This window comes from Lissotriton helveticus, chromosome 2_1, assembly GCF_964261635.1.
Source record: "Lissotriton helveticus chromosome 2_1, aLisHel1.1, whole genome shotgun sequence".
Taxonomy (NCBI): Eukaryota; Metazoa; Chordata; class Amphibia; order Caudata; family Salamandridae; genus Lissotriton; species Lissotriton helveticus.
Genome location: NC_136059.1, coordinates 39,448,606 through 39,464,415, shown reverse-complemented (window position 1 = coordinate 39,464,415; position 15,810 = coordinate 39,448,606). Strand labels below are relative to the sequence as shown.

Sequence of the window (15,810 nt, the reverse complement as noted above, 5' to 3'; positions counted from 1 at the left end):
AATCATCAAACCCCTTCCAAAGCTGGTGCCACAGTGCTCCTGGATGTCTCTGCTTCCTCTCCCACAGCAGCTGGTCTCTGCCTCCAGTACTGAACTAACTTCCTTCTTTGTGATTTGGACCTTTATAAACACCCATATATATTCCTTTTCTTCATCTCCCAAGGTGACATTGCCCCTGTTCTCCATGAGAAGATTTGTTCAGTGGAAATGAAAGATGAAGCAGATAAGGTGGCCTTCACCACTTTTGCCCCCATTAGTGTTTTCAAAAATGTAAAGAAGTGGAAAATCTGATAAATGTTTCCTGCTTGATGTTTTCCAAGTGTAATGCGTTGTAATGGTTTTCGTTGTAATACTTGCGTTGAAACAGCATGCGTGGTAAGAGCATGCGTTGTAACGTCATACATCCGGCAAACCTCAGCAAGTTCTAACCTTTTATAGAACAACCCATGCAGAAAGAGAAGATAAAACAGTCTAGAAAGCAATGTATTGCCTGAAAAAGCCAGTATGAACATAAGGTGTGGTGTCATACATGATGATGGGTATCAGGCTACATAGCCAACTCTCTCTGAAGCCCTGGATGGAGAAGTTTTTGTTGATATTTAGGTTTTTCAGAGAGGGTTGGATGGAGACCTACCTATTTTATGTGTTAAAGTTGGTTGATTTACTGCCCCATCTTCTTACCCGCCTGCTCTTTCTGTTACAGCAATGACTGGGTGGCCGCTGGGAACCCACTGGCTGATCATCTGGTCTTACAGAAGAAAAAGGCTGACTTGGGCCTTGATCGATGCATTCTGCCTCTTGCAGGTGGTGCTCCCACCCAAAGAGAGACCCTGGATCTTTTTTTAGGACTGAATTTTCCTATTATAGAGCTTTACGGCACGAGTGAGAGTTCTGGGCCAAATACAACATCTGTGGCATGTGACTACCGCATAACAAGGTCAGTACTAGCCAATGGTCATCACTGCTTCATGTAAGAGGCTTTTTAAAGCCAGTGAGAGTATGTCTTAAGTGTTGTTTTCCCTAGGACCAGCCTCCTCCCATCTCTGTTTAGCAGCCTCTATGGTGCTTTCATTACCGCCCGACTGCTCTGCTTGTAACCTACCCGGATACTAACAAAGGTGGTGCTGTATGATTCCCACCCACATCTTTGATGATCACTAGTTCAATCATAAGCATTATCTATTAATGTTCTCTTCTTTAACTTTTGATCCAGCTGCAGGTAAGTATGTATGTGATGTCTGTAAAACACAAACCCCACCAAAAGGCAGGGGGTGATGTATAGTGTCAAAGGCACAGTTAGAGTCAATGTGTGATTGAAGCAGAAGGGAGACAGCCATGACAACGCGGGCTTTACACCGCGCTGCCATAACGACGCTGACATCACAACGCAAGTCGTTACAATGACTTGTGCTGGAGGGCGCTCTTGGTAAAGGAATAGTTTTATTTTCTATTCCAACACCTTCCCTACTGTTACGTGGGCTGGAGTTGGAATAGAAAATTAAACTATTCCACAATCCAGCGCCTACAGCGCAAGTCGTTGTAACGACTTGCGTTGTAATGGATGCTTTATAATGGCAGCGCGGGGTAAAGCCCGCGTTGTCATTACATACATCCGGCTAGGGCAGACCTAATGACTTTGGGGAAGTTGTTCAGATCCTGAGTTCATAGATGGAGAAGGCCTGTTGCCCTATTTCTTTTTTGTTGCAGCTCCAGGCTGGTAGTATTCTGTCGGTTTGTGTGCAGAGCCAATGACCGTGGTGACTTTGTCAATTAGATAGGCAAAGGTGCTTATCCAACCCTGCCATGTGACCCAAGATGCCCCTGCTCAAAAGCCCTGGTCCACAACCTTCTTGATGCCCACAAATCCAGGAAAGTGAAGGATTCCCAAATGGAGTTGTGGTTTTGATACCACCCGGGCCATGGTTAGAGGAAGTGGGGAGAGGAAGCCACACCTCATTGCAAGCTCTCAGCAGTGTCATCTATTTTGCTGGGAAAACTACTGAATGGCTGTTAATTCCTGTCCTGCTGGACCTCTCATGTAGGTCCTGTTACACATCTCCTGTCTGACACCTCTGTTCTGCCTGTGCCTGATGTAGCAGGGGATTGATGCAGTGCTGGTTTGTCTTGCAGAGCATTTTGCATCTGTGGATTTATATTTATAGGTTCATACTCAGTAGAAACCATACCAGTTGAAGTGTGCCTGCTCCAATTGCACTCACAGTAACTAGTCTAATGTACACATACAATAAATGATTGCCCTGTTCTAGACAAGGTTGATGCTTCAATTCTTCCCTTTGTTCAGGAGAGGAGTGAGCAGGATAATGTTGTCATCCAGATTAAAGAGGGAATATCAGATGTTACAACGCAGGGCTTCATGGCTTTATACCGCATGCCTTTACCTCGCGGGCATTACGAGTTGAATTTTACAATGCGTTGTAGTACCACACGAGGCTTTACAACAGTATCACGTTTTCCTCCCTTCAATTTTCCAAAGGAAAATTAGAAACAGCTACAGCTAAAACGGCTGAACGGAATTACACCAAATCTGGCAGAACGGTAGAATCTGGTACAGAAAGAGTGCCTTTTGTGATTTAGTGAGAAGGTGCTCAATAGTATGTGAGAAATTAAGGTTAGAAATGTATGTCTATTTCGTGCCGCAGTGCATCCGCAGACCGAACAAATCTAGAGCGAAGATATGATTGGCTACCACCACATCAACAAAGATGTGATGGCAGCCATTTTAGGACTCAGGGACGTAGTCACCTGTCCTGTAAGAAAACTTAAAAAATCATATAGGGGCGGGGGATAACCTGTACCCCTAGGCCTGCAAAGAGGGTCCCAGAGGGCTCTCCTTGGGGACAAAAATGTAAAGAAAAGATTATCAGCGCGGTGGATCACCTGATGATCCGCAGGGCCCAGGGAGTTGTTTTTAATTTTTATAGGGGAGGAGGGTGCGCAGCCCCCCTCCTCAAGCCTTATATAGGCCCTTGAGACTCAATCCACTGGTGCTGATCTTTAAACTTTGGGGAGTGGGGCATCTCCCAGGGCCCAATGAGAGCAGTGTCCTGAGGACCCCAGCCCCCGGACATTGCTGTTTCATGCCCAGGAGAGTGTGGGCAGTCTCGTCTCTGCCCGCACTCTCCCTGGCAGGAAACAACATTGATAGCACTCGAGCATGGAAAAATGCAGCTCCCGCAAGGCATGAACAATTTGAAAGAGCCGGCTCCCACCAGCACCACAATGGGCGCTGGTTGGGGAGTCGGAGAGGGACCTGGGGCTCCCGGCTCTGCTCCCACCACAAACCCCAGGGCACCCACTTGAAAACAAATCTGAATAAAAAAATTGTCCAGCTGCCACCACAGTGTTGACTGGGGCTCCCCCTGTGGCTCCCAATACCAACATGTGTTGTGGATGCCCGGGTGGGCACTGGAGCACCCACTTTAAAGAAACAAGTACCAGTCCCTGCCGGCACCCAATATGGGTGCTGGCTGGGAGCCAGCAGGGACCGCTAGGGTCTTGAGACTTCCCCTGCGGCCACCTACTTATAAAAATACATTTTTAAAATGTGTGGATATCCTGGGTGGGCAGCGGGTCACCCAAACAATTAAAAATGAATAGGGGTAAGATCAGTACCATAGACCAGGTGTTTAGTTTTTGTTGTATATATTGGAAGTATGTGCTTATCAGGAAGGGTTGTTTGTATGTCGCCTTCGTGGATTTGAGGGCGGCTTTCGACCTTGTTCCTCGTAATCTGCTTTGGAGGTCACTCAGTGAAGCTGGTCTTCCTGGACGCCTCCTGGCCCAAATAATCCATCTACATGATGGGAATCATGCCAATATTAGGTGGGGACCATGCGGAGAACTGACACGTGATATCCCCATAGAGCGTGGAGTACGCCAAGGATGCGTCCTGGCACCCACTTTATTTTCGCTCTTTGTTAATGATATCCCTGATTATTTGAGCAGTTGTGCCAGCGATTCACCAAAACTAAATGGGGAGTTGGTGCCGGCGTTACTTTTCGCGGACGACACCATCTTGGTATCACAAACAAAGAAGGGTCTTCAAAACCTCCTGAATTCCTTCAGCACATACTGTATGAAGAAGGGCCTAGAGATAAACATGAATAAAACCAAATGTATGGCTCTAAACCCACCTAAGCCTGATAGGGGGACCTTAAGTTTGGATGGCCAAACCCTGGAAACAGTGGATAATTTTCCCTATCTGGGTGTAGTGTTATATTCAAACCTAACTTGGAAAGACCAAATTGAGAAAAGTAAGATGTCATATGCCCATAATGTTAGACCAATTATCAGCAAACTAAAAAACTGCTCAAGTAAAAGCATTACTCCTGCACTTGAGCTATTCAAATTCAAAACACAGTCTGCTGCCCTTTATGGGGCCGAGATATGGGGGGCTTGGTCGAAAGATAGTTTCTATGGACCGGATAATAGATTCATGAGATCAATCGTAAGGGTCCCTAAAAGCACCCCCTTGATTCCACTCCAAATGGATTTGAATTTCAAAAGAACTGATAATTACGCTACCTTAAGACCACTAATGTTTTGGGTACGTCTATGGTCCACCCCCGAACTAATTGATTATAGGAAAGGACTCCAGGAGATACTGGGCCTTGATTCTCTGCATTCCATTGTATGGCTTAAGCATATAAAAAAATGGTTCCTTATCCTGGGGTTATCACAGTTTTGGGAATGCCCGGAAGGGTTACCATTTAATGCAAAACTTATGGTGAAACACATATTTTGGTCCTTCATCTCAACCCGTCTAGTAAACGGTAACAGTATTGGATCCCTTACCCAAAGCTTCTTACAGTTCAAGGAAGAGCCCTTTTTCGAGACTTTTCTGGATGAGATTGAGCCTCCGCTCGCTAAGTCTCTATTCTTGAAGTTGAGGTATGGGAATCTTATGACAAGCTGCAATGTTGAACGCTGGTCTAAGAAAAATGGGGATGGGGCTGACCCTATACATGGGAAGTGTGCAATGTGCCGAGGCTCGTATATGGAAGACGAGAGACATATCCTTTTCTTCTGCTCAGCGTACGACAAAGCAAGAAAAAAATGGGTTAAAGCCTTGTGCAATATCCTAGGAATAAGAACATGCTCACAGGCGTATAGGATTGCAAAGACAAATACCCTACAAATTGTCGTATTTAGTATTAGCAGATTTCTCCTATCAGTTTATTATTCAAGAAGGAAGGTTGGTCAACCGCTATGAGTAGCTAAATTATGTAAATATCCCTCCAACTAATATGGTGTATGATTCTGCCCCTTGATAAAAAATGCAATTGGTGACAAAACTCCTTTATCATGTATTCACGTATTTTTACTATTTGTTGGAAATGGTCTTAGTATTTTTTAACAAGATGCATTTTAAATTGTATATGTAAAATATATGTTGTAGGTTGTTTGTTTTACATGTATCTTTTATGGCTGAACAAGTCGAAATAAAGATCAAATTGAATTGAAAAAATGAATAATAAATGACCGCTCATTGTTTAACAAACAAAACCATTGCTAACATCACAGCAACATCTAAAATGACATCATTGTCAACACTGTGCAAGGTGGAGGTTCGAGGTATAGTTACTTCAGATAACGATATCTGATGAATTTCAGTGGTTTTGTTTGTTTAACCCATTTGGTGTGTCGGACACGCACATGGCACTGGAAAACCCTCTGGTGCGGGCACCGTAGGGATTTCATTTATTCCAAAACAGCCTCAGGGAGATGTTGTTTTGCGTTTTCATTGAAATGACCATCAGAGCGCACGGAGCGCTGGTGTAATTTCACTGAAAACGAAAGTGAAATGAGCCAATGGGCTAATTTCACTTTCCCTGCCTACGTGCTTGTGGGGCTATTTCAGCCCCCGAGCACGTAGGCAGACGGGAGAGGTATCATTGAAAATGGGAGAATCTCCCCTTCCCATGGGTACCACTCCCTAGTGTATCCCTGGTTGGGGATCACCACAGGAGGGTGATTCCCCAAGCAGGGTTCCATCCACTAGATACCAGGGAGGGGGAGCGACCCCTTGGGCAAGGGCCTTTGCTCCCCCCAAAGGTTTTGGGCATATTCAGTCTTTCTGCCCCCTCCCCCCGGGGTGCAGAAAGCACACTAAGCACCAAGGATTTTCTTATGTACATTTAGGGGTTGGGGCTGTCCAAGGCAATGCTCCCCCCAAACACATTGGACAGTCATTCTGCCCCCCTGGAGCCAGATGGGAAACATTTCCCACGATCTGCCCCCCCCACCCCTGGGGGGGTAGAAAGCCCACTAGACCCAGGGATCTCTTTTTTAATAAAAGAGGGTGGGGGCTGCCCACAATGGGCAAGACAATGTCCCCTCCCAAATGTAATTCCAAACAGTCTTTCTGACCCCCCCCACTCCCCTGGGGGATAGAGAGGGGTGCAATGGCCCCAATCTGCCCCACCCAGGGGGAGAAGAAAGCACACTAGACACCAGGGATTTTTTTTATGTAAAGTTAGGGGTGGCGGCTACCCAAAATCGGCATGCCAATGTCCTCAACCCCAAAACAAACTGGACAGTCTTTCTGCCCCCCAGATGGGGGCAATGGCCTCCAATCTGCTCTCCGGGTGCAGAAAGCCCATTAGACACCAGGGATTTTTATTTTATATGTAGGAGTGGGGGCAGTAGCGGCCCGCACAGGTAAGAGCTGTGGGGCAAGGCAAAAGTGGGGTGGGGGTCCTGGAAGTCAACAGACGATGGGATAGGTAATATTAAATAAATAAATAAATAATGCCACTTACTTTGCACTGCAATGTAGCAAGAGCAAAGTAAATGGTTTTATTATTCAATATTACTTATGACGTCGTCTGTCGACTCCACCAGCCCCCACCCGCCCCACCACTCTTACCTGTGCGATCCGCCACAGGGTGGGGGCTGCCCAAAAAGGGCAAACCAATGCCCCCATCCCCAAACACACATGGGACAGTCTTTATACTGGGGGGACAGAAAGCCAACTAGGCATGAGGGACTATATTAGTTTCTTAGTGTAAGGGCTGGGGGCTGCCCAGAAAGATCCTGCCAATGCCCCCACCTACCCCCCCCTCCCAAGAAAATGGCCACAGTCTTTGTCGGGACCAAAATGCAGGTGCCCCCTTGCAAAACCAGGTCATTTTGTGATAGATAGGGGGCGTTTTTGGTCCCGGGCTCGGAGACCATCTAGGGAAACCTACCAAACCCAGAAATTTCTGAAAACTAGACACCCGAGGGAGTCCAGGGAGGTGTGGCTTGCATGGGTTTCCCAATGTTTTCCTACCGAGAATCTCCTGCAAACCTCAAATTTAACTAAACAGATCACATTTTCCTCACATTTCTGTGTAGGAAAGTTGTAGGATCACCGGACTGACACAAATTTCCTACCACCAGTGTTCCCCCAGGTCTCTTGATAAAAACGGTACCTCTTTTGTGTGGGTGGGCCAAGTACCTGTGACCGGGAAGGGACCAAAACATATTGTGGAGACATCAAAATTATCTATCGGAAAGCAACCTGGTTTTGCAAGGGGGTCTGAAAACTAGACAGGTATCTAGGTTTCAGAAATGTCTGGGTTTGGTAAATGTAAATGTAAATGTAGTTGAGCTTATATAGCGCACAGCTACCCGCAGTGGGTTTCCCGGCGCTTGCTTAGGGAACCCATCCTGATATTCCCCTGTGAGATAGCAGGGTATCCACAAGGTGAAAGTCAGGCATCCCGCCGCGAGGGGCCGTTGTGGAGATTAAGCAAGCTGTTGCCCAGAGTCGCAGAGTGTGAACCCGTGAGTCGAGGAGGCACCGGGGCGAGAATTGTCGAGTCCGTGGAATTTTTAGCCCAAGACCCGCCGAGGCGGGGAATTGAACCCTGGTCCAGGACCGATCTCAGCTTCCGGGTCTGCCGCCTCTAACACCTGAGCCACACTTCTCCACTGGTGGTAGGACTCCTTAGATGGCTGCCGAGCCCAGGATCAAAAAAGACGGTGACGGATGATGTGTCGGAATGAGGGGGGGATGAGGTGACGGGGTCCCTCGGTGTGCCAACAGTGATAATTAAGCAGCACCATGTGGTAGCGATGTGTATGATGTCACCGACGTTGGTTACAATCCATAACGCTCAATGTAGATGCCATGTAATTGTGATATGCCCTGCTTTCTTTCTCAATAATTTTTTTTTTTTTTAAAAGACCGTGACTCCCTTGCAAAATGTTAATGTTAATGTTAAATGAACTTGTACCGCGCACAGCTGCCCCAGCCAAGGGGCGTCCCGGCGCTTGCTGTAAGAAGTGTGTCAGTAAAGAGTGATAGTTCTGTCACAGTGAGGTCGTTGAACATTAGCAGAAAAGGTGGGTTTTTATCGCTCTCCTGAAAGGTAGAAGTTCTTCAATTTTTCGAATATGGATAGGGAGTCCATTCCAAAGTCTTGCGGCGAGGTGTCTAAATGACCTACCGCCCATTCTTGCCAGTTTGAAGCGGGGTACTACTGCCAGGTTCTGTCCTTCTGAACGCAGCGTATGTCGAGGACGTACAAGGTCTTTTTCAAATTGATAATTTTCAAATCTCCACAGTACATTTGGGGCCCTGACCTGTCGCAGGCACAATGCCTACCCACACAAGTGAAGTACCATTTGTATCGAGAGAATTGGGGGGAATACTGGGTGAGTGAAAGTTTGTGGCTCCCCACAGATTCCAGAACTTTCCATCACAGAAATGTGAGTAGAATGTGGTTTCTTTGACAAACTTTGAGGTTTGCAAGGGATTCTGGTTAACAGAACCTGGTGAGAGCCACACACATCACCCCATCCTGGATTCCCTTGGGTGTCTAGTTTTAAAAAACAACGACATGTGTGACTAGATACCAAATTGTCACATTGTCTGTGGTGTTTGTCAGAGTCTGAAAACTGTTCTTGCATATGCACCTTCGCATTAAGGCCCCTTTTAGAATATTCTCCATAATATTCAGAGCACAACATCAATACAATCTCTTCTGTGATGTTCCAGGGGTGCACATAATAAACGCCGGCTGTGCACTTCACGTATGAACCCAAGCCACAATCAAAAGTGTGAAAGGAAGAGAAGTTCAATGAGACACTCAACCGCGAGCCAGCTATGCCATCCAGGCAAGCAGGATCTGGGAACTAGACAAGCCACGAGGAGGAATTTAGAAGGCAGAGAGCTGCAGGCAGTGCTTGGGGTCTTATTGGCAGACTGATAAAGTCAGTGCACTACTTACCTGTTGGTTTTGCCCAGACCCCAAGTACTGGGCTGGCTCTCCTGAATGTGGAATAGGCTGTGGGGCCGGATGGCCCGCAGCCCGGCCAGCCTTCTGAGAGATCTTGTGTGTGTCTGCGGCTGGCTCAGGAGAGCCTGTACACTGACGTGGCCCCTCCCACCCTACAATGAAGGAACTCGTCGTCTTCCAGGTCAAGAGTCCCATGTAGGGGATCTTCAACTGATCCCTATGAGCACCACAGCACAGCACCCAACAGACCCCGGTACTGACAGACATGGCGGTGGCTCCCCCCACATACCCAGCGCATGGGCCAGTCTAGCCCAGATCGGAATCAGGATGGAAAAAAATGTCATCAGATGGAGCAGAGGTGGCAAGGGCAACTTGAACTTTACCTTCACCGTAGTAGTCAGGCTAGCAGAAGCATTTGTTCAAAATCAATTGATGTGGGCAGACGGACCTGAAGATGGCCAGAGGTACAGTGTTGCTCAGTCTTTATGTTATTATGTTTTTTTATGCTATGCTTAAATTACTAGTTACTGCACAGCTCACCACACATTAACCCCTTGGCTGCGGCGGTAATTCCGCCGTGGCGCTAGGGGTGATGGGGGGCCGCGCGGCGCCGCCATGCTCGTGACGGAACCACTCCGTCACGAGCCACGGGCACGCTGTGCTTGCGACGGAGTGGTTCCGTCAAGGCCCCGCCCGCTCAATAAAACGCCCACGCAGGCGCGGAATTGACGCCGCGTAGGCGGGGTGGCCGTGCCGTGACGGAACCACTCCGTCACCAGCACAGGGCGTCCGTTGCTGATGACGGAGTGGTTCCGTCACCAGCACAGAAAGAGTTAAGGATGGTGGGAACTGAAAGTCTCACAATGGGGGTGGGGTGGAGCAGAGCTCTGCGGAATCTCACTGAGTTTTTTTACAACTCAGCGGAATTCTGCATAGTGCCACTCCTCCCACCCTTGCTTTCTATGCATTTCTGCCTTCCAAACGTAAGACAATGTGTAAAAAAGATGTCATTTTGAAAAATATCCTCTAATTCACATTATAGTATGGGTACCCACAATTTCGCAGATGTGCAAATAACCAGTGTATCTAAACTCTATATTTTGTTCCCATTTTAGAAACACCTACGTTTCCTTGATACCCATTTTTCACTCTTTACATTTTACAAAATGAATTGCTATATACCCGGTACACAATGAAAAACCACTGCAAGGCACAGTTCTGTTATTGGATCTGCGTACCCCGGGTTCTTGGTGAACCTACAGGTCCTATATATCCTTGCAACCAGAAGGGTCCAGTAGACTAAACTGTATATATGCTTTAACAAATCTGCCATACTCAGAAGAAGTTACAGGTGAAAATGTTGGCACAAATGCCTGTTTTGTGACTCAATGTCAATATTTTGTTTATTTCAACTGTTAGTTTCTATATGAAAACCTTGAAAGATCTACACAAATGATCCCTTGCTGAATTCAGAATTCTGCCACTAACTGGAAGGAGGCTAAATGCACAAAAAATAGGAAAATTAGGCTATGACCCAGTGAAATGCCAAAACTGTGTAGAAAAATGTGTTTTTCTGACAAAAGTCTGCCTGTTCCTGAAAGCCGGGAATATGGCAATTTAAGCACCACAAACTCTTTGTTGATACCATTTGCAGGGAGAAAAACAGATGCTTTCTTCTGCAGCATTTATTTCCCATTTTTCAAAAACTAAAATCAAAATGTAGCTATATTTTGGCTAATTTCTCGGTCCCATCCAGGGGATTCCACAAACCTTTGGTACCTTTTCAATCCTCAGGATGAGGACAAAATGTTACAGAGGCCTAAGCGCAAACAAACCCAAATAGCCAAATAAAAGGCTTAGCACAGGAGGGGGTGGGGGGGGGCAGGGGGGAGGCCTAGCAGCGAAGGAGTTTAAATGGTGTACTGGTATATTTTAACTGACATTTTCACATAACTATAACTTGCCTTTAGCCTTTGTTTTTTTCCAGTGGATATATATAAATATATACATTCACTGAATAAAACAAGGATTAAAGTAACGTTATAGTTAGGTGAAATGTTCAGAAACAATGTAACTCTAAAAACCACATAAATTCACCAGTTATAGTTATCGTGCCCTAATGTAACTATAACTCGTGCATCAGCCATGCAGTTTTCTCAACAATCATTTTATTTGAAATCTTGCAGTGATATTATCAATGATGTCATGAGGGATATAATATGTGGGGTAATTAGCAGTGCATGGTGAGGGCGCAAGTTAGGGTGGGGTTTCTCAGTGAATTTCTAGTTTTTTTAATGGGAAGCAATATTTTGTTACCATACGTAAGGCCAACTCCTGTGCACAGTGAAGGTTTGGCAACCACCCCATAAGCAGCCAATCCCACACTGCACAACCTATGAGAGGGTTTTTGTATAGCGCAACGTTCACTCCAGGGAGCATCTTGGCGCTTTTAAGGACATCAGGAGAAGGATTGACAGGGGAAAGAGGAGAGAGAGGGAGACATCTAGAGGCTGATGGGTGTGCATGGCTAGAGGCTGGTCACAGAGTGACCAGGCCCTGTGGCCAACCCACTGGAAGACAGCCTACCCGCTGCAGGCTGCCAACCCCGTGCCGTGCAGAGCCGGGGCAAATATATACAAATTAATGAAAGAGGGGTGTGCATCTCCAATTCTTAATAGGCCCAGGGGACTTATCACTGGGGCCCAATTCCATTGAAAAGGAGAGGAAGCCATGCGCCCCCCTCCCCGAGCCTCATTAGGCCACGGGACCCCATTCCCCAGGGCCAAATTCGATAAAAAATAGAAGGGGGGCCGCTCGCCCCTCTGTCCTTAATATCTATGTTTCAACCCTCTTTCTGGATCACTGGCTTAAACTTTGGACCGAGTCCTTACACTATCTCATTTGGAAACATCCTTAAATATGGAGAGGACATATCTAGCTATCCTAATTCTCCTAGCCTCTCAGCAAATGTTACTTGTTTCTACCTTCGATGAAAGCCGGGACAGTGTTGCTTGTCCTCGAGGTTCCAATGTGATTTTTCTACTAGCCAGTCACAACATTTGTTAATTCCCAAGTAGCTACCAGGTTAGGGACAACGTTTTAATTATTTTGAAGCTTTTATCTCATTGAAATGCTAGTGGAATGACTTGCAAAATATTTAAGAATGACTCTGTAAAGCCTCTGATTGCAGCCCACTGTACAGATGACGTAGATGGAACTCCACCCTGTAGGAAACCTACCCTTAAGATTTGAAGGTTCTAAAAAGGGTCACATGAATTTGCTTCTAAACCCTTATCTTCACACAACTTCCTAAAGTTTGATCAATGTTTGTCAAAGGCCTCCTAGAAGTCAATTGCTGCTTCTTTCATATGTTCAAAGTGCTGTAGGGCAAGCCCGAACATGCTGTTACTTTCTGAAACACACCTTCCTTGCATTAGGTGGAATGTTAGTGAAGATGACATGTAACATAAATTTGCTTCTCAAGCCTTATCCACACACAACTTCTTTGACTAATGTTTATTTAGGATGTATTCTTTGTTCTGCCCTGTCTGTTGATGTAGCTTTTTGCCAGCTGGTTGTGAATCTTGCCTAGTACCGACTCCCCTTCCAGATGGTGAGTAAACTTCTGAAGTTCATACCAAATGGCAAAAGACTCTTTCCAGTTCAAGGAAGGTGCCTCTTTGTTTGTCAACATTTCAGCTTCAGTTCCATGTCTCCCAGTGCTGCTCTCCAGCCCCAGTGGCTCACAGCCCTGGTTACTCCAGCAAGTCCTCTGTCAGCAGCCACCACTGCAAGTCCTGTTACACCTGCAAGACTCCGGACTCGCATCCGCGTATTACCGAGGCATCGGAGAGCAATAGATCTGAACATTAAGTACTAATGGGCATAAATCACATTGGGAATTATTTCTAGCAGTACTAGGTCCAATCATGTTCGGATGTATGACGATACATCGCAAACTAAAACAACGAGTGCTTTTACAACGCGGTTTTTAGTTCGCATGTACCGTCACAACGCATTTTTTTACAACACATGGCATTAGTTCGCATTTCCTTTGAAATGCATACTATATGCCTTTACATCGTCCTCAACTTTCCCGAATGTATTTACATCGCTAAATATCCCCCAAACACTAACACACTACCCTACAAACACACAGTCCATAGTAATACCCTACAGTACACAATTTAAAACTACCCCAAAACAGTACTCAAAACACGACCCTACCCCCACGTACAGTCTGTCCCGGACCTGCTTACACAACCCTTAAGCCTAAACCAATACCATACACTACAACCCCCTGACACTACCCTAAGCCCTAAATTCTAAAACACTAGCATACACTACAACCCTCTTACACTACCCTAAGACCTAAAGTATTAAACACTAGCATACACTACAACCCTCTTACACTACCCTAAGCCCTAAAGTATTAAACACTAGCATACACTACAACCCTCTTACACTACCCTAAGCCCTAAAGTATTAAACACTAGCATACACTACAACCCTCTTACACTACCCTAAGCCCTAAAGTATTAAACACTAGCATACACTTCAACCCTCTTACACTACCCTAAGCCCTAAAGTATTAAACACTAGCATACACTTCAACCCTCTTACACTACCCTAAGCCCTAAAGTATTAAACACTAGCATACACTTCAACCCTCTTACACTACCCTAAGCCCTAAAGTATTAAACACTAGCATACACTAGGCCTAGCGCCTACACTACTACCACCTGAGACTACACTAAACCCTAATCCCACTTACTTCTCTCCTTCCTCGTGGTCCGTTCCCGTTCCCAGTGTCGCCGAGTCTCAGATCCCGGTTCCTGTCTGCCATTACATCACATGCGTTTTAAATGCGCATGCGATGTAATGGCCCGCGTCGTAAAGTCTACGTGTGGTTACGTTGCATGGGTTGTAGCGCATGCGACGTAACGGCCTGCGAAGTAACAGCCGCATTGTAATGGCTGTTTCCCGCCATGTTCTAAATACAGCAGCAATATGCACATTTGGGAAAGATTCAACCCAACCCCCCTGCACCCCAATGCGGTGCAGTACGATGTCCAAACAAGGCCCACCCCAACAATTAATTAGAAGTCAACACCACACAGTTAGGAGTCGCACCCAGGGTTACAACGATATCAAAAATAAGTACACACACTGAATTAAACCGGATTTTAGCAGCAGGTAATGCTTTTCTAGCAAGGAATCAGGCATACAGTAAACTGCTGGCCAGTGTCGTGAATCACAGGCTGTTCACCTGCTGTCACTCCCACACACTCACTTCGCACCGCTATGCGGTACAATAGCTATCAGGCAGGGACATACAGCACACGCTCACACATATACGCACCCAGCACCCTAGTGCAATGCCACTGGTACCCAGTAGGTCAACCTGTGACACACTGCAAAACCCGTAGCCCAAGCCTTCCTCCACCCACCAACTCACTGACTATCCTAAACCCCTGCTGCTCGGAGGCACCCTGTCCTCCCCCCAGGCACTAGGCCGCATGCAGGCAAAGTCACTCTTAGTGAGGGTCCCAGGGAAGCAGGTGGGGTAGGCAGTAAGGTCAAGTAGGAGGAAGTCGGCAAAAGGGGTCTGGCAGCCACTCTCGAAGATGCCCCACATGATGCAGAGCAGGAATAGACTGAGGGCAATAGTCGGTCACACCCAAGGACCTTCCTGCACCTGCCCAGTTCTGCCAAACATGGGGGACATGCGGAACTTGGATTTCACACACCAGACAAAGCGAAAGCTCCAGAATTCCCTTCCTCAGAAATTGGACCCCTTTATGTGGCCGTTATATAACTACAGATATTGACCTCCACGAACTTGAACTACGCATCCCAGACTCCCGTGAAAGCCCCGGAATTCCTTTTCCCAGCAATTGGATCGATCTATACGGCAGTTTCGTAACTAGAGATAGTGATTCTACATCTCCCTGGGCCAGCGGCTCAACTATTCACTCCAGGATCCTGACCCATGTGACGGATTCCTTACCTACCATGTGACCATGCTTTATTGATGAGATATACTGAACGGTGTACATCTAACTTATCTGGCTGCTATTCAATCTGCAAAACTCCACTTCCAGTGAGTCCATATTCCCCTTGACATGAGATTTATTGCCCCTCCTGCATCCCTGTCCTGATGAAGACCCTCTAGCAAGGTTTTATCCTACGCCTGCATCAATCTGGGTCGAAACGTCGACACTTTTTCCATCCCCAGCCTCTTTCCCCATTTATCATTTGTGATTTTGTTTTGATAGGCATGAGTTTGTTAGATTAATTTATGAATTTTGATTATTAGCCTGTGTTAATTACTTATTAGTAATTTTTCATTGAGGTCATAGTGACCACTGTTTTGTCAGTTATACAGTTCCCTCACCATCCAATCACTACCCTTCCCTTTCCATCCAGTTAGGGGCACCATTTATGATTTAATATTGATGTATTTTATGAACAGCGTTTTATTGAATAATTTTGTACACGTTGTGATTAAAAACAATGTTGCGATATCTTCTTTGAATCTAGTTGAGATATTATTTACCTT

The 15,810-nt window shown here is 46.2% G+C and overlaps 1 protein-coding gene across 1 annotated transcript in view; it reads left to right on the top strand.

The window, feature by feature from the left end:
* Positions 1-15,810, top strand: part of LOC144819194 (long-chain-fatty-acid--CoA ligase ACSBG2-like) — a 364,803-nt gene that overhangs the window by 147,358 nt on the left and 201,635 nt on the right. Inside the window, exon 9 of the mRNA XM_078677171.1 lies at positions 704-937. Within this exon, the coding sequence (XP_078533297.1) occupies positions 704-937 (234 nt within the window). The remainder of the gene's footprint in view (positions 1-703; positions 938-15,810) is intronic.